The sequence below is a fragment of the Lolium perenne genome, chromosome 5 (genome assembly GCF_019359855.2).
Source record: "Lolium perenne isolate Kyuss_39 chromosome 5, Kyuss_2.0, whole genome shotgun sequence".
NCBI classification, from domain to species: Eukaryota; Viridiplantae; Streptophyta; class Magnoliopsida; order Poales; family Poaceae; genus Lolium; species Lolium perenne.
In genome coordinates, this window is record NC_067248.2 from 178,523,556 (window position 1) to 178,545,847 (window position 22,292).

The 22,292-nt window shown below is 42.8% G+C and overlaps 1 protein-coding gene across 1 annotated transcript; it reads left to right on the forward strand.

Annotated features, from left to right (window-relative positions):
* The first annotated feature begins 11,893 nt into the window (after positions 1–11,893).
* On the forward strand, positions 11,894–16,572 carry LOC127300776 (cell division cycle 20.2, cofactor of APC complex). Its single transcript, XM_051330948.2, has 5 exons — positions 11,894–12,286; positions 14,556–14,834; positions 14,940–15,209; positions 15,322–15,912; positions 16,007–16,572. The coding sequence occupies exons 1-5, from the start codon at positions 12,140–12,142 to the stop codon at positions 16,148–16,150; spliced, it is 1,431 nt and encodes a 476-aa protein (XP_051186908.1). The 5' UTR covers positions 11,894–12,139; the 3' UTR covers positions 16,151–16,572.
* Positions 16,573–22,292: the final 5,720 nt, after the last annotated feature.

A 22,292-nucleotide genomic window follows, 5' to 3' on the forward strand; every position in this document is an offset into this window, starting at 1 on the left:
TAAATCTTTGAGACGGAAAAGCCACGGTACGAGAAACCTTCCAGAGCCGCCGCCATCGCGAAGCCAAGATCTGGGGGACAGAAGTCTCTGTTCCGGCACGCCGCCGGGACGGGGAAGTGCCCCCGGAAGGCTTCTCCATCGACACCACCGCCGTCTTCATCACCGCTGCTGTCTCCCATGAGGAGGGAGTAGTTCTCCATCGAGGCTAAGGGGCTGTACCGGTAGCTATGTGGTTAATCTCTCTCCCTATGTACTTCAATACAATGATCTCATGAGCTGCCTTACATGATTGAGATCCATATGATGAGCTTTGTAATCTAGATGTCGTTATGTTATTCAAGTGGATTTTACTTATGTGATCTCCGGAGACTCCTTGTCCCACGTGTGTAAAGGTGACAGTGTGTGCACCGTGTGGGTCTCTTAGGCTATATTTCACAGAATACTTATTCACTGTTATGAATAGCATAGTGAAGTGCTTATTTATATCCCTTTATGATTGCAATGTGCTTTGTATCACTATTAATCTATGTGCTACTCTAGTGTTATTAAAGTACTCTATTCCTCCTTCATGATGTAATGGTGACAGTGTGTGCATCATGTAGTACTTGGTGTAGTTTATGATTATGATCTCTTGTAGATTATGAAGTTAACTATTACTATAATGGTATTGATGTGATCTATTCCTCCTTTCATAGTATGAAGGTGACAGTGTGCATGCTATGTTAGTACTTGGTATAGTTGTGTTGATCTATCATGCACTCTAAGGTTATTTAAATATGAGTATCGAATATTGTGGAGCTTGTTAACTCCGGCATTGAGGGTTCTTGTAGCCCTACACAATTAGTGGTGTTCATCATCCAACAAGAGAGTGTAGAGTATAGCATTTATCTATTTATTCTGTTATGTGATCAATATTGAGAGTGTCCACTAGTGAAAGTATAATCCCTAGGCCTTGTTCCCAAATACTGCAATCATCGCTTGTTTACTGTTTTACTGCATCTGTACTGCCTGCAATATTACCACCATCAACCACACACCAGTTGTAGCATCAAGCTATTTTCTGGTGCCGTTACTACTGCTCATATATATTCATACCACCTGTATTTCACTATCTCTTCGCCGAAATAGTGCACCTATACATCTGACAAGTGTATTAGGTGTGTTGGGGACACAAGAGACTTCTTGCTTTGTGGTTGCAGGGTTGCATGAGAGGGATATCTTTGACCTCTTCCTCCCTGAGTTCGATAAACCTTGGGTGATCCACTTAAGGGAAAACTTGCTGCTGTTCTACAAACCTCTGCTCTTGGAGGCCTAACACTGTCTACAGGAAAAGAAGCGTGAGTAGACATCAAGCATATTTTCTGGCGCCGTTGCCGGGGAGGAAAGGTAAAAGGTACTCACACTCCGGATCTCGGCTACTAAGCTATTTTCCGGTACTGTTGTAAGCGCTCGAAGCTATTTCCTTTAGATCCTGCAATTGCATCTTTTTGTTTTTTGTTTTACACTAGTTTGGCATAATGGAAAGCAACAGTGAGCTTTTAAAATTATTTCCTGAGTTAAGACATGGATGGTTTGATGCGAAAATTAAAAAACCCATGGAACATATTAGTATGAACACCATTGTTGCTAATGATATGGAAAATTCTAAGCTTGGGTAAGTTGGTTTTGATGAGCATGATATTTTTAGTCCCCCAAGCATTGAGGAGAAAATTTACTTTGATGATACTTTGCCTCCTATTTATGATGATTATAATGATAGTGGTCTTTTGGTGCCGCCTGTTATGGAGGATAAATTTGATTATGATTACAATATGCCTCCTATATTTGATGATCAGAATAATAATGATAGCTACTTTGTTGAATTTTCTCCCACTATTACTAATAAAATTGACTATGCTTATGTGGAGAGTAATAATTTTATGCATGAGACTCATGATAAGGATGCTTTATGTGATAGTTATATTGTTGAGTTTGCTCATGATGCTACTGGATATTATTATGAGAGAGGAAAATATGGTTGTAGAAAATTTTCATGTTACTAAAACACCTCTCTATGTGCTGAAATTTTTGAAGCTACACTTGTTTTATCTTCCTGTGCTTGTCACTTTGCTATTCATGAACTTGTTTATTTACAAGATTCCTTTTCATAGGAAGCATGTTAGGCTTAAATTTGTTTTGAATTTGCTTCTTGATGCTCTCTTTTGCTTCAACGCTTATTTCTTGCGAGTGCACCATTAAAATTGTTGAGCCCATCTTAATGGCTTTAAAGAATGCACTTCTTGGGACATAACCCATGTTTTTTTTACTACAGTACTTTTGTTTTATATTTGTGTCTTGGAAGTTGTTACTACTGTAGCAACCTCTCCTTATCTTTATTTTATTGCATTGTTGTGCCAAGTGAAGTCTTTGATAGCGAGGTTCATACTAGATTTGGATTACTGCGCAGAAACAGATTTCTTGCTGTCACGAATCTGGGCCTAATTCTCTGTAGGTAACTCAGAAAATTCTGCCAATTTACGTGAGTGATCCTCAGACATGTACGCAACTTTCATTCAATTTGAGCATTTTCATTTGAGCAAGTCTGGTGCCTCTTAGAAATTCGTCTTTACGGACTGTTCTGTTTTGACAGATTCTGTCTTTTATTTCGCGTTGCCTGTTTTGCTATGTTGAATGGATTTCTTTGTTCCATTAACTTTCAGAAGCTTTGGGAAATGTCCAGAAGTGTTAAGAATGATTGTGTCACCTCTGAACATGTGAATTTTGATTATGCACTAACCCTCTAATGAGTTGTTTCGAGTTTGGTGTGGAGGAAGTTTTCAAGGGTCAAGAGAGGAGGATGATACAATATGATTAAGAAGAGTGAAAAGTCTAAGCTTGGGGATCCCCGGTGGTTCATCCCTGCATATTTCAAGAAGACTCAAGCATCTAAGCTTGGGGATGCCTTGGGCATCCCCTTCTTCATCGACAAATTATCAGGTCACTTCTCTTGAAACTATATTTTTATTCGGTCACATCTTATGTACTTTACTTGGAGCGTCTGTTTGTTTTTGTTTTTGTTTGAATAAATGCTTGTGTGGGAGAGAGACACGCTCCGCTGGTTCATACAAACACATGTGTTCTTAGCTTTTAATGTTCATGGCGAAGGTTGAAACTGCTTCGTTAATTGTTATATGGTTGGAAACAGAAAATGCTACATGTAGTAATTGGTATGATGTCTTGAACAATGTGATACTTGACAATTGTTGTGCTCATGTTTAAGCTCTTGCATCATATACTTTGCTCCTATTAGTGAAGAAATACATAGAGCTTGCTAAAATTTGGTTTGCATGATTGGTCTCTCTAAGGTCTAGATATTTTCTGATAAAGGTGTTTGAACAACAAGGAAGACAATGTAGAGTTTTATAATGCTTGCAATATGTTTTTATGTAAGTTTTGATGTACTAGTTCATACTTGTGTTTGCTTCAAACAACCTTGCTAGCCTAAGCCTTGTATTGAGAGGGATTACTTCTCATGCATCCAAAATCCTTGAGCCAAACACTATGCCACTTGTGTCCACCATACCTACCTACTACATGGTATTTCTCTGCCATTCCAAAGTAAATTGCTTGAGTTCTATCTTTAAACAATTCAAAAGTTATTACCTCTTATTTGTGTCAATGTTTTATAGCTCATGAGGAAGTATGTGGTGTTTATCTTTCAATCTTGTTGGGCAACTTTCACCAATGGACTAGTGGCTTCATCCGCTTATCCAATAATTTTGCAAAAAGAGCTAGCAATGGGATTCCCAGTCCCAAATTAACTAACCTTCATAATTTTACAAAAAAATAGACACTCCTCCATGGTATGTGATTGTTGGACGGCACCCGAGGATTCGGTTAGCCATGGCCTGAGAAAGCAAAGGTGGGGAGGAGTGTCAACTAAATAAAACTAAAACAAAAAGGCACTCCTTCATGGTATGAGATTGTTGGTAGGCACCCGAGGATTCGGTTAGCCATGGTTTGTGAAAGATAGGTTGGAAGGAGTGCCACCCAAAAATAAAAATCTTTCATGGGAGCCGCTCTTTGAAAGTCTGTCTGGCAAGGGGGTTAGAGTGCCCACTACCATTCGTTGACAACAACAAACACATCTCAAAACTTTAATTTTATGCTCTCTTTATGTTTTCAAAATGAAAGCTCTAGCACAAACATAGCAATCGATGCTTCCCTCTGCGAAGGGCCATTCTTCTACTTTCATGTTGAGTCAGTTTACCTATTTCCTTCTGTCCTAGAAGCAAACACTTGTTTTAACTGTACATTGATTCCTACATACTTGCTTATTGCACTTGTTATATTACTTTATGTTGACAATATCCATGAGATATATATGTTACAAGTTGAAAGCAACCGCTGAAACTTAATCTTCCTTTGTGTTGCTTCAATGCCTTTATTTAGAATCTATTGCTTTATGAGTTAACTCTTATGCAAGACTTATTGATGCTTGTCTTGAAAGTACTATTCATGAAAAGTCTTTGATATATGATTCAGTTGTTTAATCATTGTCTTTACCATTGCTTTGAATCACTTCATTCATCTCATATGCTTTACAATAGTATGATCAAGATTATGTTGGTAGCATGTCACTTCAGAAATTATTCTTTTATCGTTTACCTACTCGAGGACGAGTAGGAACTAAGCTTGGGGATGATGATACGTCTCCAACGTATCTATAATTTCTGATGTTCCATGCTTGTTTTATGACAATACCTACATGTTTTGTTCACACTTTATGATGATTTGATGCGTTTTCCGGAACTAACCTATTGACGAGATGCCGAAGTGCCAGTTCTTGTTTTCTGCTGTTTTTGGTTTCAGAAATCCTAGTAAGGAAATATTCTCGGAATTGGACGAAATCAACGCCCAGAGTCTTAAAATTCCATGAAGCATTCGGAACACCCGAGAGCCACCAGAGGGGGGCCACAGGGCCACCAGATGACAGGGCGGCGCGGCCTAGGGGGGGCGCCCCCCTATGGTGTCACCCCCTCGTCAGCCCTCCGACTCCGCCTCTTCGCCTATTTAAAGGTCCCTGACCTAAATCTTCGAGACGGAAAAGCCACGGTACGAGAAACCTTCCAGAGCCGCCGCCATCGTGAAGCCAAGATCTGGGGGACAGAAGTCTCTGTTCCGGCACGCCGCCGGGACGGGGAAGTGCCCCCGGAAGGCTTCTCCATCGACACCACCGCCGTCTTCATCACCGCTGCTGTCTCCCATGAGGAGGGAGTAGTTCTCCATCGAGGCTAAGGGGCTGTACCGGTAGCTATGTGGTTAATCTCTCTCCCTATGTACTTCAATACAATGATCTCATGAGCTGCCTTACATGATTGAGATCCATATGATGAGCTTTGTAATCTAGATGTCGTTATGTTATTCAAGTGGATTTTACTTATGTGATCTCCGGAGACTCCTTGTCCCACGTGTGTAAAGGTGACAGTGTGTGCACCGTGTGGGTCTCTTAGGCTATATTTCACAGAATACTTATTCACTGTTATGAATAGCATAGTGAAGTGCTTATTTATATCCCTTTATGATTGCAATGTGCTTTGTATCACTATTAATCTATGTGCTACTCTAGTGATGTTATTAAAGTACTCTATTCCTCCTTCATGATGTAATGGTGACAGTGTGTGCATCATGTAGTACTTGGCGTAGTTTATGATTATGATCTCTTGTAGATTATGAAGTTAACTATTACTATGATGGTATTGATGTGATCTATTCCTCCTTTCATAGTATGAAGGTGACAGTGTGCATGCTATGTTAGTACTTGGTATAGTTGTGTTGATCTATCATGCACTCTGAGGTTATTTAAATATGAATATCGAATATTGTGGAGCTTGTTAACTCCGGCATTGAGGGTTCTTGTAGCCCTACACAATTAGTGGTGTTCATCATCCAACAAGAGAGTGTAGAGTATAGCATTTATCTATTTATTCTGTTATGTGATCAATATTGAGAGTGTCCACTAGTGAAAGTATAATCCCTAGGCCTTGTTCCCAAATACTGCAATCATCGCTTGTTTACTGTTTTACTGCATCTGTACTGCCTGCAATATTACCACCATCAACCACACGCCAGTTGTAGCATCAAGCTATTTTCTGGTGCCGTTACTACTACTCATATATATTCATACCACATGTATTTCACTATCTCTTTGACGAACTAGTGCACCTATACATCTGACAAGTGTATTAGGTGTGTTGGGGACACAAGAGACTTCTTGCTTTGTGGTTGCAGGGTTGCATGAGAGGGATATCTTTGACCTCTTCCTCCCTGAGTTCGATAAACCTTGGGTGATCCACTTAAGGGAAAACTTGCTGCTGTTCTACAAACCTCTACTCTTGGAGGCCCAACACTGTCTACAGGAAAAGAAGCGTGAGTAGACATCAATGGACATAAAAGTACCTCCAGCAGCTGAATCCAATAGGTTCCGTGAAGAAAAATTCAGTCCTGCATAAAAGGTTTGGATGATCATCCAAGTAGTCAGTCCATGGGTTGGGCAATTTTTAACCAAAGATTTCGTTCTTTCCCATGCTTGGGCAACATGCTCATTATCCAATTGCTTAAAATTCATTATACTACTTCTCAAAGATATAATTTTAGCAGGAGGATAATATCTACCAATGAAAGCATCCTTATATTTAGTCCATGAATCAATACTATTCTTAGGCAAAGATAGCAACCAATCTTTAGCTCTTCCTCTTAATGAGAAAGGAAACAATTTAAATTTTATAATGTCACCATCTACATCCTTATACTTTTGCATTTCACATAGTTCAACAAAATTATTAAGATGGGCAGCAGCATCATCAGAACTAACACCAGAAAATTGCTCTGTCATAACAAGATTTAGTAAAGCAGGTTTAATTTCAAAGAATTCTGCTGTAGTAGCAGGTGGAGCAATAGGTATGCATAAGAAATCATTATTATTTGTGTTTGTGAAGTCACACAACTTAGTATTTTCAGGAGTACCCATTTTAGCAATAGTAAATAAAGCAAACTAGATAAAGTAAATGCAAGTAACTAATTTTTTTGTTTTTAATATGGAGAAAGCAAACAAGATAGTAAATAAAGTAAAGCAAGTAACTCATTTTTTTTGTATTTTGATATAATGCAGCAAACAAAGAAGTAAATAAAAATAAAGTAAAGCAAGACAAAAACAAAGTAAAGAGATTGGAAGTGGAGACTCTCCTTGCAGCGTGTCTTGATCTCCCCGGCAACGGCGCCAGAAATTTAGCTTGACACGCGTACAGCACGCGACCGTTGGGAACCCCAAGTGGAATACAACAGTAAGTTTCCCTCAGTAAGAAACCAAGGTTTATCGAACCAGTAGGAGCCAAGAAGCACGTTGAAGGTTGATGGCGGCGGAGTGTAGTGCGGCGCAACACCAGGGATTCCGGCGCCAACGTGGAACCTGCACAACACAACCAAATTACTTTGCCCCAACGTGACAGTGAGGTTGTCAATCTCACCGGCTTGCTGTAACAAAGGATTAGATGTATAGTGTGGATGATGATGTTTGCAGAAAACAGTAAGAACGAGTATTACAGTAGATTGTATTCGATGTAAAGAATGGACCGAGGTCCACAGTTCACTAGCGGCGTCTCTCCCATAAGAAATAGCATGTTGGGTGAACAAATTACAGTTGGGCAATTGACAAATAAAGATAACATGACAATGCACATACATGTTATGATGAGTAGTGTGAAATTCAATTGGGCATTACGACAAAGTACATAGACCGCTATCCAGCATGCATCTATGCCTAAAAAGTCCACCTTCAGGTTATCATCTGAACCCCTTCCAGTATTAAGTTGCAAACAACAGACAATTGCATTAAGTATGGTGCGTAATGTAATCAACACAAATATCCTTAGACATAGCATTGATGTTTTATCCCTAGTGGCAACAGCACATCCACAACCTTAGAACTTTCTCCTTTGTCCTGCATTTAATGGAGGCATGAACCCACTATCGAGCATAAATACTCACTCTTGGAGTTACAAGTAACGACTTGGCCAGAGCTTCTACTAATAACGGAGAGCATGCAAGATCATAAACAACACATAGATGATAGATTGATAATCAACATAACATAGCATTCCATATTCATCGGATCCCAACAAATGCAACATGTAGCATTACAAATAGATGATCTTGATCATGTTAGGCAGCTCACAAGATCGAACAATGATAGCACAATGAGGAGAAGACAACCATTACTGCTATGGACCCATAGTCCAGGGGTGAACTACTCACATATCACCCCGGAGACGACCATGGCGGTGAAGAGTCCTCCGGGAGATGATTCCCCTCTCCGGCAGGGTGCCGGAGGCGATCTCCTGAATCCCCCGAGATGAGATTGGCAGCGGCGGCTCCTTTGGAATGTTTTCCGTATCGTGGCTCTCGGTACTGGAGTTATTATCGACGAAGGCTTCTTATAGGCGGAAGAGTAGGTTTAGGGGCGACGCGAGGGGCCCACACAACAGGGCCGCGCGGCCAGGGGGTGGGCCGCGCCGCCCTGGCGTGTCGCCGCCTCGTCGCCCCACTTTGTTTCCCTTTCGGACTTCTGGAAGCTTCGTGGAAAAATAAGATCCCGGGCGTTGATTTCGTCGAATTCCGAGAATATTTCCTTACTAGGATTTCTGAAACCAAAAACAGCAGAAAAACAAGCGGCTCTTGACAGATCTCGTTAATAGGTTAGTGCCGGAAAATGCATAAATATGACATAAAGTGTATATAAAACATGTGTGTATCATCATAAAACAAGCATGGAACATAAGAAATTATCAATACGTTGGAGACGTATCAGCTATTTAGACGACATTCCACCGAGAGGGCCCAGAGTATATCTATCCGTCATCGGGGTGGACAAATCCCACTGTTGATCCATATGCCTCAACTCATACTTTCCGGATACTTAATCCCACCTTTATAACCACCCATTTACGCAGTGGCGTTTGATGTAATCAAAGTACCTTTCCGGTATAAGTGATTTACATGATCTCATGGTCGAAAGGACTAGGTAACTATTTATCGAAAGCTTATAGCAAATAACTTAATGACGTGATCTTATGCTACGCTTAATTGGGTGTGTCCATTACATCATTCATATAATGATATAACCTTGTTATTAATAACATCCAATGTTCATGATTATGAAACTATAATCATCTATTAATTAACAAGCTAGTTAAGAGGCTTACTAGGGACTCATTGTTGTTTACATAACACACATGTATCAATGTTTCGATTAATACAATTATAGATGGTATATAAACATTTATCATAAACATAAAGATATATAATAACCACTTTTATTATTGCCTCTTGGGCATATCTCCAACAGGGGTTGCAACGACCGGCGAAGGTATCAGGCCGTCGTGCCTGGTATTAGTCGAGGTCGGATGGTATCCTTTGGATACGCTGACCGGCGAGGACCCAAGGTCGGAATTGCAACAAAGGGTGGGTGTTCGAGGTAGCGGAGGAACATGATTGGCTAGACCTTATACCGGGCCTCACACCGAAGGAAGTGTGGACGGGAAAGCTGCCCGGTTGGCACCAAGGATAAGATCTCTTATGGGTAAAGCAACACACCTCTGCAGAGTGTAATGAATCGTGACCTATCACTCCATGTTCCGGGGTTTGGAACTGCGAACGCTGCCGGAAAGGAACTCCATGAAGTTCTAGTAAACCGGTGAAGGCTGACGGACATAGTTCTTTGAAATAAAAGCAACCTCTTGAAGAAATGTTTATCAAAACCTGCATTGGTATTAGACTTTCCGGTCTGATATCGTAGATAGTGCATCAAACACCTCTTTTCTATAATGAACTTGTTGAGCACGCTCGTACTCATACCACTCTTAAATCCCCTGCTTAGATTGTCTGAACCGACTGGAGGAGGACAACGACGACCCTAAAGGAGCCGAAGTCATCGGCTATGAAGAACCAGACCTCTCTGGAGGTGTTGAAGGTGTAGACTACCTCATAGTTTACGGAACCGGGGAGGGTTCCGGTGGAGATCAAGCTTAGACCTACCGAGTAGTAGCAGTAGTAGCCGAGCAGTACGAACTCTTAGTACTTAACTGCTCGAGGAGAATAAAATGTACAACTTAGTAAGACTCTTATATTGTAAGTTAAGTCGGGTTCGCCTCGAACCCAGGAGTATCCCTCTTAGGACCCAAGAGGAGCTCCGAGATGATATGTACATGTTGCTTGTAATAATAAATGAATGAGTTATGGACCTGCTATGTTCTGTTGTACTACTCTGAGGGATGTAATTTTTGCGGATTGGTACTTCGTGAATGTTATATCAACGACTGGCATACTACAACATGCAGTGGTATGCAGGGTCACCACACTGAAGTCCAAGCTCTCCAAAAACGATGCCTCCGGGAAGGCAACCATGCACAAGCATCGTCGTCACCGATCAAAAGATCCAAGGTTTTCACCCTGAAGGTAGTCCCCACTCTCAAACAATTCCTTCAATAATGACATTGCCACGCACAACCAATTAAGGTCAGACCTTGGATTTTCACCCTGAAAGGTAAGACTTTGAACTTCACATATGCTACCGCCCCTCATTTGCATACTGTTGATGCGAAAACCAGAACACCAAGCAAATCCATCAACATCAGAGAGACTAGAACCCCCATTGCTAGTCCTCCAATCCAGCCATCGTGATATTCTTCACCTATGATTTCACCATGGACCAGAATGTCATCTGATGGCAACACAGAATAGAGCTTCGTGTCGCTTCCTTCGTAACCAAACGGTCGGAATAAAAGCATGGGTGTGCACGATCGAATATCACCCGATCCAGCAAACTCCAAGCATAAGGTGCACTATTACATTCGTCGGCGAAGCCTTCCGGAGCTTAACACTCCGTCCCGATGAAGAAGGACCGGCCTCAGGAAGGTCACCATCTTTGCAAAAGAAGAACCCTAGGACAACCACCTTTATTAGGCAGAGCGAACGGCCCCCATGCCGCCGCCCGCCACCACCAGCCAGCCTCCGACCACCTCTGGCGGAGGAAGATGCCACCTCCAGCGGCGGAGGAGCTTGTCCAGGTGATGCAGGTAAGCTGCATGCGCAGCCGCACTAGTGCATTTCCCCTGTAGCCGACACAACACGCCAACGAATAGGCTGAACGCTACCGCGTTGCAGCCTAGCAAGCTATGCCACGCGGCAACAGGGCAGCACCGCCGCGTACATCACCAAGACGGGGTGATGCACGAGAGCAACTGCCACGCACAACCAGGGCCCGCCCAACCCATCGTGGGGCCAGATCGGGACTTGGCCGCATCATCGTTGCCAGCAACCGCTCCGAAGGGCCGCTGTCGCCACCTGCCGCACCGCTTCGATCACTACTAAGCCGTCACACGGCGCCATGCCAAGGGTTTTGCAGCTCGTCGCTGCCGCAGCACGAACAACCACCACGAGAGAGGAGCCCAGCCGCATGTAGCGTCCACAACGAGATCTCCCACACGACATTCGGAGGCCAAGGCCGCCGCCGACGCGGCGAGGTTAGCGACAGCAGCGGAGGGGCACCAGGAGATGAGGTCCTGCCGGCGGCGATTTGTTTCCCCGAGCCTCCCATTGAGCGATTATTAATGGAAAAGGGGCGACTTGGTTGGAAGAAAAAAATCTGGACTCCTCCTGTTCTGCTATTAATGGTAAGTTCTTTTAGGGACATTAATAGTAAGTCTATATACGTGTAATTCGATTTGCGGACCATTTTATTATATTGTTATTATAAAATGAAATGAATGGCGGTTCAATTCAGAATAGGAAGCTGCACTAGCCGTTAAGGGTTCTCTTCGAGCCGAAGGACACGCAGGGTTCCTATTCCTAAAATACCCCCAACAAAATCCGCCCAAGGTTTTCCGACAGGAAAAAAAGGAAAATCTGCCTAACACCAAACGCCCCCAAATCCTTCCCAAAACCTCGCCGCCGGCGAATTCCTCCGTGCCTCGCAACCCACATCGATCGCCTCCGCGCTCCAACACGCTCGACTCTTTCGATTTTCTCGGATCAATTCTTGCATCTCGCTGCGCTGCTGGTTGTCTGATCCGTCGGGGGAATTTCTCGTTTTTCTCCCTCGCCCATGGAGGCGGCGGGCTGCAGCTCGTCCCGGCCGCCGAGACGCCGCCGGCCGAAGATGCTTCCGCCGGCGCCTGGATCCGCCGGCCCGAGTAGGCCGTACATGCCGTCCCTCTGCACCAACTCCAAGAACCCGTCCACCAAATGCTACGTGAGTTGCCGCGAAACCCCCCTCTTTTCTTGCCTTCTTTCCTCCGATTCTTGGGGATATTCTTGGTTGCTTCGTTTGTCCGATTCCCCGATGGTTGCTGTGCGCTCGCTCGCTCGTTCTTGATAGGGATCCCGTGCTTGCGTCCTAGTTATCCATGATTAGGCGGTTATTAACGAAATATTTCGTAATTTCCGAAAGAAATATTTGGTGGTTCTTGATGTTCTAGAGCAAATGGTCCGATTAGTGGCTAATTTAGGAAATGCGTGATCGTATCCAAGATATGGATGAGTTATGCAGTTTCTTGCTCAGGTTTTTTCCTGAAAGGGTCTCTTCTTGAAACACAACGCTATGTGATTTCACAGTTCTAAAGCTCAGCGTGATCTCTTGATTTGTTCGCTAGAAATAAATATTTGATGGTTCTTGATGTTCTAGAGCAAATGGCCCGATTAGAGGCTAATTTAGGAAATGTGTGATCGTATCCAGGCTATGGATGAGTTAGAAGTTATGAATTCCAAGGAACTTTTTCTTTTCTTTTGTTGTTATGGGACTGGTGTTGATTGGTAAGAAGTGCGTCTCCTCCTTCTGAACCAAACTATTTGTGTTTATGCTCAGGGCATTTTCTGAAAGGGTTTCTTCTTGAAACACAACGCATGTGATTTCACAGTTGTAAAGCTCAGCGTGATCTCTTGATTTGTTCGCTGGAAATAATCCATAATATTAGATCTAATCCGTATTGGTATTTTTATCAAAAACCTATTGAAACTGTATGATAGTGGACCACACGGCGTTACGCATACTAGTGTTTATGTAAAGAGGCTCTTTTTTCAGCCCTAGATGGTTAATTCGTATATTTTTTTTGAGAAAGAATGAATCATTTATAAACTGTAATTTTCTGTTAAAAATTTAATTTCCTTTTGTGCAAAAAGGTAGAACATTCCCTACGTCGTATAATGCAAGACAAATAGTTAACATATACAAGACGACCCCGTAAGATTGGGTCCAAAAGAGAATAAAAACGCAAGGATGTACAAAGAACGGAAATGCTAAAATGGTTACCTTTTGAAATGCAAACATCGCAGACTATTTTGATTATATTTTTATAAAAGGTCAGTATGATTTCTTGATTAGTTCCTAGTTTTAATCTAGGTTGCCTGGATACGGCGATACGGATACGGATACAGATACTGCGATACGCCGATACGTCGATTTTCCAAAAACACCGATACGGGGATACGTTTGTATACATATAATTTTTAATAACATATATACAAATTACTGATTTTTTACCAGAAAAACTACTATATAAGAGTATCTAGAGGTTGTTTGCATAAAAGCTTCACAACTCCAACACTCTCTTAGTCGTTTCTCCACCTTGCTCTGAAGTAACGATTTAGTTTCTTTTCTTAAAAAATAGAAAATCATCTGCTACGTACATAATAGGTATCCGGAGGTATCCGATATGTATCCGTGTATCCGGCAGTATCCGATACGGATACGTGAGTTTTCTGAAGTATCCGTGCAACGGAGGTTTTAATTGGCCCCATTTGGTGTTTGATAACTATTTCTGAAGATCTACCTGTACTGCTTTAAAATGCAATACTCCCTCTGATCCAAATTACTTGTCACAGATTACAAGTAATTTGGATCAGAGTGACTACTTCCTTTAGGTCTCATTGATGTTGGTATCATCAATAAGAAACTATTGAATGTGCTTTTTTCAGCCCTTGGTATGTCAAATATAAACAATGCATTGGTTCAGTGCATTCGGTTGCGAAAGATTAATCCTTCATAAACTTTAGTTTGTTCCCCTGTGCTCTTCATTTCAAACATGAATTGGTTGTCTGTTACGTTAGCACTGTGGTGTTTATATTTGATACAATTTTATGCATACATTAATATCTATTGTATACTTCTTAATATATATGTTGCTGCACTTACATGTTGAATGCACTGTTTTTATCTGTTTTCCTCTACAGTTCTTACTTTGAGCTTGGTTACTTCACATTAGAATCAGTATGAATCGTTATGTATTTGTGTCGCAGTTGCCTGCTCTGGAAAACTCCGACGGTATCATGTCATGTAAACACACCTCATTTCCTTCAGGTCGTAAATAAAACTTTGCCTCTTTTATGTACCAACTTCCAGCAAACACATCACTGAAATATACCAGGTGTAATGATTCTTAGCTTTCTGAGTAATTGTCTGATTTTACACTAACATTTGAAAAAAATAACATGTCTAATTTGTGTATGAACCTTTATAATTTTAGGGTGACAGATTCATACCAGATAGATCAGCAATGGACATGGACATGGCATATTACCTCCTTACGGAACCTAAGAAGGACCAGGAAAATGAAGGCATGGTACCACCAGCTAAACAAGCATACAGGAGGCTTCTAGCTGAGAAATTCCTGGGCGGCAGAACCAGGATTCTTGCCTTCAGGAACAAGCCACCAGAGCCTCAAGGGATGCTGCAGCAGATTTCAGCCGAAACTCAGACTTCCAGTCAGATCAATCCTGCTAAACAGCACCGAAAGATTCCAAAGGTATGCAAATTGTGTTGCTGTTTGTGGACCTTCTGCCTTCTGTCTCTTCAGGCAAGTACCATTATTCTATTTGTTACATTGTGCTTAGATTGCCTACTTTTTCAGTTTGCTGAGAGGACGCTAGATGCCCCTGGAGTGGTTGATGATTACTATCTTAACGTGTTGGATTGGGGAAGCAAAAATGTGGTGTCCATTGCCCTTGAGAATACCTTGTACTTGTGGAATTCATCTGATAGCTCAACTTCTGAGCTTGTGACTGTTGACGATGACAATGGTCCCATCACAAGTGTCAGCTGGTCCTGTGAGGGACAACATATTGCCATTGGCCTAAACTCTTCTGACATCCAGCTCTGGGACGCGAGCTCTAGTCGCAAGGTTAGCTCATACTGATACAACACTTGTACTGCATTGTAAACAACATCACTTGTACTGCATTGTACACAACATCAGCTCATACTGATACAAATACATCTCATAAATTTTGCAGCTGAGAACACTCCAAGGTGTCCATGAATCAAGGGTTGGTTCGCTGGCATGGAACAGTAACATCCTGACAACCGGTGGAATGGATGGCAAGATCGTGAACAACGATGTCAGGATGAGATCTCATATTGTTCAGACATACCGAGGGCATGAAGCTGAGGTGTGCGGGTTGAGATGGTCAGGATCTTGTCAGCAATTGGCAAGTGGTGGAAACGACAACCTAGTGCACATATGGGATGCATCGATGGCATCTTCTAATCCATCACTGGGTCATCCTAGATGGCTTCACAGGTTTAATGACCACTTGTCTGCAGTGAAAGCTCTTGCCTGGTGTCCATTTCAGAGCAACTTACTTGCCTCTGGTGGTGGTGGAAATGATAGATGCATCAAATTCTGGAACACGCACACAGGTTTATGTTTGAATTCTGTTGATACTGGAGCCCAAGTATGTGCACTAATCTGGAATAAGAATGAGAAAGAGCTACTGAGTGCTTGTGGTTTTATACAAAAACCACTCATTTTATGGAAATACCCATCAATGGTTAAATTGGCTGAACTTGAAGGTCACACTTCTCGTGTCCTCTGCTTGACACAGGTATTTCTCTCTCTGGTGGCACAGTATAGTGATGATGATTGCTTGCTTATGCTGTTGATGAATGATTCCTTGTTATATTTTGTGTTTGTTGCAGAGCCCTGATGGCAGCACGGTAGCCTCTGTCGCAGCAGATGAGACTCTAAGGTTCTGGAATGTATTTGGAACTTCTGAAGCACTGAAACCTGCAGCCAAGACTGTACACACTGGAATGTTTAATAGTTTCAGCCATATCAGATGAAGTGTGTACAGTAAGGTTTGCTTGAGCTAGGATTGTGGGTAGAAAATCTCCAAATACTATAACAAAGCTTACAAAAGATGCAGTTGTTATCTAGTACTTGATCACCATCCATATCTTATGGGAATTGACCAACTTCGAATTGTAACCAGCCAATCTGATGGACAGGGCACTGAAGGTCCGCTTTAGCTCTTGATGCCACTACTGTCTCATAGTGAATGTTTGTACTAATAGACAAATTAGCCATTATTTTGTTCAAGACGTTTATCATGATTTATATCGCTATTTCAAAGCCACCCTAAAAGTCATCCTCCTGCAGCTTGTTCACATCCTTTGTAATGCTCGTCAGTGACCATGGGTCGTTGTCTTGGGTCTTTGGGTTGTATTTGCCTATTCTTAGGCTTGTGAGTTTTTCTTCCTATCAAGTATCAACGCACCGAGACGCAGGCTTTGCTGCCTACATGCATATATGTATATACTTTATCACTTTTGAATGGTGACTTTTGAAATGTCTTGAATACTTTAATGTAATATTTACCTTCAGAAAATTGCAGTTGTTTTCTCGTATGCATTTATCTTCAATGTGGTACTATAATAATCATGAGTAACAACAATGGCTTGAAATAACAGTAGAGAAATTTTGTTGTTTTCCACAGGATTGCTGTTTTCTGTTCTCATTCTTTTTTACAGTAAAAGATGTAGCCGGCTTTGGCTGTAAAGATGTGAAATGGTGTATAAATCCTGTTCTTTCGTAGTGATGATGACAGTAGTAGGGACTTGAGGAACTGACTGTTCATTTTTGTCTGAGTCCTGGTGACAATAGAAAACCTGTGTATAAAATTCTCTCGCTGACTTAGTGCTGGTGCCTCAGGGGCTGATCTTGAGATGTACTCCCTTTGTCTCATAATATGATGTTATTACAACCAATATGCTCCTATATTGGTTGTAATAACATCTTATACTACAGGACTGAGAGAGTAGATAGTATGTATTTTTTGGGATGATTATTTGTTGATGATTTACAAACCGAAGCTTTCCTTCTGTTTCATATGTTGCAACTAGAGAGGTTACTGTGAGATGATCGTTCCGTATTGCTGTTTCTTACAACATATATTAGCAGTTATAGACCCTTCGGATTGTAGACATCTATGCAAGGAAATGACGTCATCTGTGAGTGAAAGTTACGCTAGTTGCTTTTTTTTTATCTCCTTATATAAGCTCTTCAATTAGCTCTGCTTAACCAGACGGGTAAAATGTTCACTTTTTCCTGTCCTATGACTGTCATGTTCAAGAAGCAAAACAGAGTGTATTCTGCTCCCATGCCTGGTGGTCTTGTCTCGTCGTCGTGCAGCTTGTGTTACAGTAGTGTACTTCTCTATGTCGTGACCCAACACGTCTCGACAAATACATGCGAATCTCGATAAATTGGAGTCACTTACTTCCAGACGAAGGGAGTAGGTTTGTTAATTACGTGGCATTCTCTCTGTCGCCAGTTTGGGTTGTTGAGCGCTGCCACCAAGGAAGAGTTTCTTTGGGCTACACGAGACATTGTGTGGATAAAAATAAGGTTTGGCGTGCTTGAAAAAATAACAATCTCACCCAAAGTGTCTCAACTTTGTTAAAAATTGGATGTATGTAGACACTGTCTAAATTAGATACATCCAAATTTTAACAAAGCTGAGACAATTTTGTGGGATGGAGGGATTATCTTGATTGTTCTTTGGTTGCTCAGATGATCCAAACAAGTAGAGACGACAGCCGACGACTGAAAATACACGATTGTTCGAGTGAGGTGTATGCTATGGTATCTGTCACAAGGGGAGAAGATCAAGATAATCTGCATTAACGTCGCTCATAGTGTAGCTCTACTTATAGTAGGAGAGAATCTCAAGTTGAGGGGTTAATCGTTCTAGTTTGAAGGACAAGTTGGGTTCTTGTTGCAAAAATGGTTGTTTCTCGACCACTGCTGTTAAGTCCCCTGGATAAATATTGGATCTAACTAATGAAGAACAGATGGTGGATTTTCATCCCAAAAGAGAAAATCCATCAATGCCAACAAGGGAATGATGTGTCCAACGGAAGTCAAACATAGGATTTTTTTTAATAGCACCCCCCCCCCCAACACACACACACACACACACCACACCCCACCACCTCTTGTCGAGCCGGCATTTTCATACCACCCAGCTTTGACAACGTTGAACACTTGTTGGCGCACGTGGACCACTTAGCAATGTTGAAAGGATACGGATGTCGCCTAGAGGGGGGTGAATAGGCGGTTTAAAACTTTTACGAGATGGGCTTAACAAATGCGGAATAAAACTAGCGTTTACTTTGTCAAGCCCAAAGCCTATATACTATGGTTCACCTATGTGCACCAACAACTTATTCTAAGCAAAGGTTCACCTATGTGCACCAACAACTTATGCTAAGCAATACAAGCAAGTATGTGATAGCAAGATATATATAACTTCAAGCACGATGGCTATCACAAGATAAAGTGCATAAGTAAAGAGCTCGGGTATAGAGATAACCGAGGCACGCGGGAGACGATGATTTATCCCGAAGTTCACACTCTTGCGAGTGCTAATCTCCGTTGGAGAGGTGCGGTGGCTTAGTGCTCCCGAACGCCACAAGAGGCTCACCTTGAGGTGTGGTTGCTCGATGCACACCAACGCCACAAAGGCCTCACCCCAAGATGCGGTACTCACACCACACACCGAACGCCACGAAGGCGCCTCACCTAAATCTCCGGTGACCCTCGCCACAAAGGCCTAGGTCATGGTTCCACTAAGGGATTTCCTTCGAGGCGGAAACCGGGCCTTACACAAAGATTGGGGCACACATCCACAACTTAATTGGAGGCTCCCAACAAACCGCCACAAAGGCCTAGAATCCGTCTAGGGTTCCAAGAACCCAAGAGTAACAACCTTCTTGTTTTCACCACCACGAATCACCGTGGAGAACTCAAACCGATGCACCAAATGCAATGACAAGAACACCACAAAGATGCTCAAGTCCTTCTCTCTCAAATTCCAACAAAGCTACAAAAGCTATTGGGGGAATAAGAGAGGAAGAACAAAGGAATTCACAAAGAACACCAAGATCAAGATCTAGAGAGTTCCACTCACAAAGAGATGGATTTGATTAGTAGAAATGTAGATCTAGATCTCCTCTCTCTTTTCCCTCAAATGGGGGCAAGAATCATGGAGGGATTGAGAGATAGAGCAAGCTTCTCTAGTTCAACAATGGAGGAGAGAGAGAGTGAGAGAAGCCACAGCCCAAGGAGGAAGAAGGGGGGTATTTATACCCCCCAAGAAAATCGAGCCGTTTGGGCAAAACCAGGGCCGGATATTCCGGTCCAAGTTGGGGCCGGATTATCCGGGGGGCGGATTATCCGGCCTCAGGGACAAAACTTGGTCAAAATCCGGCCAAAAATCCGGCCCCTATCCAGAGCTGCTTTTCTTCCGGTCCTTAGCCGATTTCGGGGGCCCCGGATATTTCCAAAATATCCGGCCCGGATAATCCGGCCCGGATATTTCTGAAAAATCCGGCCTGGCAAAACTGCAGAAACACCAAAACTAAAACGGGCATAACTTTAGCATCCGGACTCCGATTTTGATGATCTTAGGCTTGTTTTGAAGCTAGGAACAAGCTCTACAAGATCATGCAGGAAACCATCATAGTCCAACAAGGGAGGATAGAAACAAATGATTAAAGGTTTGACCTATCTAAAAAAGACATACCGGTAAAACCTCCAATCTCGAAAATGCAACAAGTTGCCCGTGCAAAAACCATTCTTGATGAACTAGAGCTTGTCATGAGAATGAGCACAAGCTCTAAATCATCACATGGATAAGATCCAAATAACAACCAAGGAAGATGATGAACCAAACTCGAAAACGCAACAAGTGATCTATGCGAAATCCGTTTTCGATGAACTAGAGCTTGTCATGAGAATAAGCACAAGCTCTAAAACATCACATGGATAAGGTCCAAATAACAACCAAGAAAGATGATGCAAGGATGCAAAGGTTTGAGCTCTCTCCGAACGATACGATCGAGTTACTCACTCGAGAGCCCTCTTGATAGTACGGCAACTAAACTATAAACCGGTCTCCAACTACACTATGAGACCGGTGAGAAAGAAACCCTATCAAGAGCAAACCTTATACTTGTGCATTCCACTTGAGCTTGATGACGACGATCTTGACCTCAACAAGATGGAACGCCTTTCTTGCTTGTGCTTGCTTGACGAAGTCTTGTGGATTGCTCCCCCATAATCCACCATGGGAGAGCTTCTTCTTCGGCGCATCTTCACATAACCATGACCACCATGTGGATTGCTCCCCCATAATCCACCATGGGAGAGCTTCTTCTTCGGCGCATCTTCACATCTCCATGATCACCATATGGATGGCAAGACTCAAGCAAAAGATCTCTTCGAGATGGCTCATCTTGAACTTGCACTTCATTCTTCATTCTTCATCATATTGATGTCTTGAAGTAACTTGAGGGCTCACTTCATCTTCATCTTCAAGACATACTTGACACTTGATATCCTTCATCAAATTCTTCTTATTGCAACCTTGAAGCCAACATATAGTTCAAGAATTGCCTATGGACAACTCCTACAAATATAACTCAAATGCAAACATTAGTCCATATGGATTGTCATTAATTACCAAAACCACACATGGGGGTTCCATGCACTTTCAAATGTAAAATCACAAAACTCACCACGGGATCCGTCGGGACACATTTCATCGCCTTTCAAGGATTTCTGAAGGCAAAAAAAATCTCATGTCTAGGTCTCGCCGAGGTATATCTAGGATGATTGAAGGCATACAATTCTTATGTCTAGGTCTAGCCAAGGTATATCTAGGATGACTGGGGCAATGACACCCCGATCATACATGATATATGTTTGACTGGAGAAGTGGTTGTTGCACTAGCCAACTCCAGGTGGCAAAGAGCCGACATCGAGGTGCCAAACCTTCCCATTGATGTAAGAGATCCGTTGCGAGATCACAAATCATAAGGGAGTGCACATTGCCATTGACTCTCGATCTCAATATACTCCAACTCATCTATGGCATATGTACGGGGAGACAAACCCGAAGACAACCACTCACACATCACCGTGATATTACCTTCATGGCTTCATACCGGTGAATTAGGGTAATACGCACATCGAGAAAAAAATTAGCTATTAATTTGGCCAACAATATATGAGATATATGCCACAAAAAATATACCATTGCTGGAAACCGGTACGGAGGTATAGTAGCGATGACCATGGTCATCGTGCAGTGCCAATTGTCTGCCACCACGATGAGGAGTCATGCCCCAGACATGCATCGCGAACCGCTGATCAACCGATGCGAGAGGTCACCACGTCAAAAGGTCACAACACTGCCCAAAGCCCACATGCGCCCTCATTCATAGTAGCCTCATATCGCCTCACCAGTGGCAGCCGGTGGAGGTACTAGACCCGAAATTGTTAAGGCCTTGCTCATTTAGGTGAGATTAGGTATCAAATTCCCCCCATATACTTCAATTTAGTTGACGTGGGGATTAACTGAACACGGCTTAAGCGGGCGGATCTCTCCTTCGATGTGGGCCGTCCATCCAAGATCGCACGGCTAGATTTGCAGGCTACCAATCTGCCCTTGGCTAAGGAGTTGGAAGAAGAAAGAATTCCCATTGTACCCCTGGGTAGCCTCACTTGTCGCTCAGAGCATCCCCACTCGTTGGCGCTCCCCACGCCCAAATCCGGCGAAATTTTCGTCCGGATTGGAGGAAGATTTGGCGTGGGGAGGAGTAGTTTCCCAGTCGTGTGCTCCCCAAGCGGCGTTTCTCGGGGAAAAAGAGGATGGCTCGGGGAATCCGGACGAAAGAGGAGACACGTGGGCGTGGGCGGTTGGTTTAGCTTCATCCGGAGTCCCCGGGAGACCCCCGGGAAACCGAGGATGGCATGGGGAGTCCGGACGAAAATAGGCTCAAATCCGGACCAAAACGAGGAACCGAGGGCCTGACTGGACCGTTTTTCGCCGTCCGGATGAAAAAAAGTGGCCGTGGGGGGTTCTGTGGCGAGATGAGTGGAGATGCTCTCACCACTCGCTCGCTCCCCGCAGCAATTCCC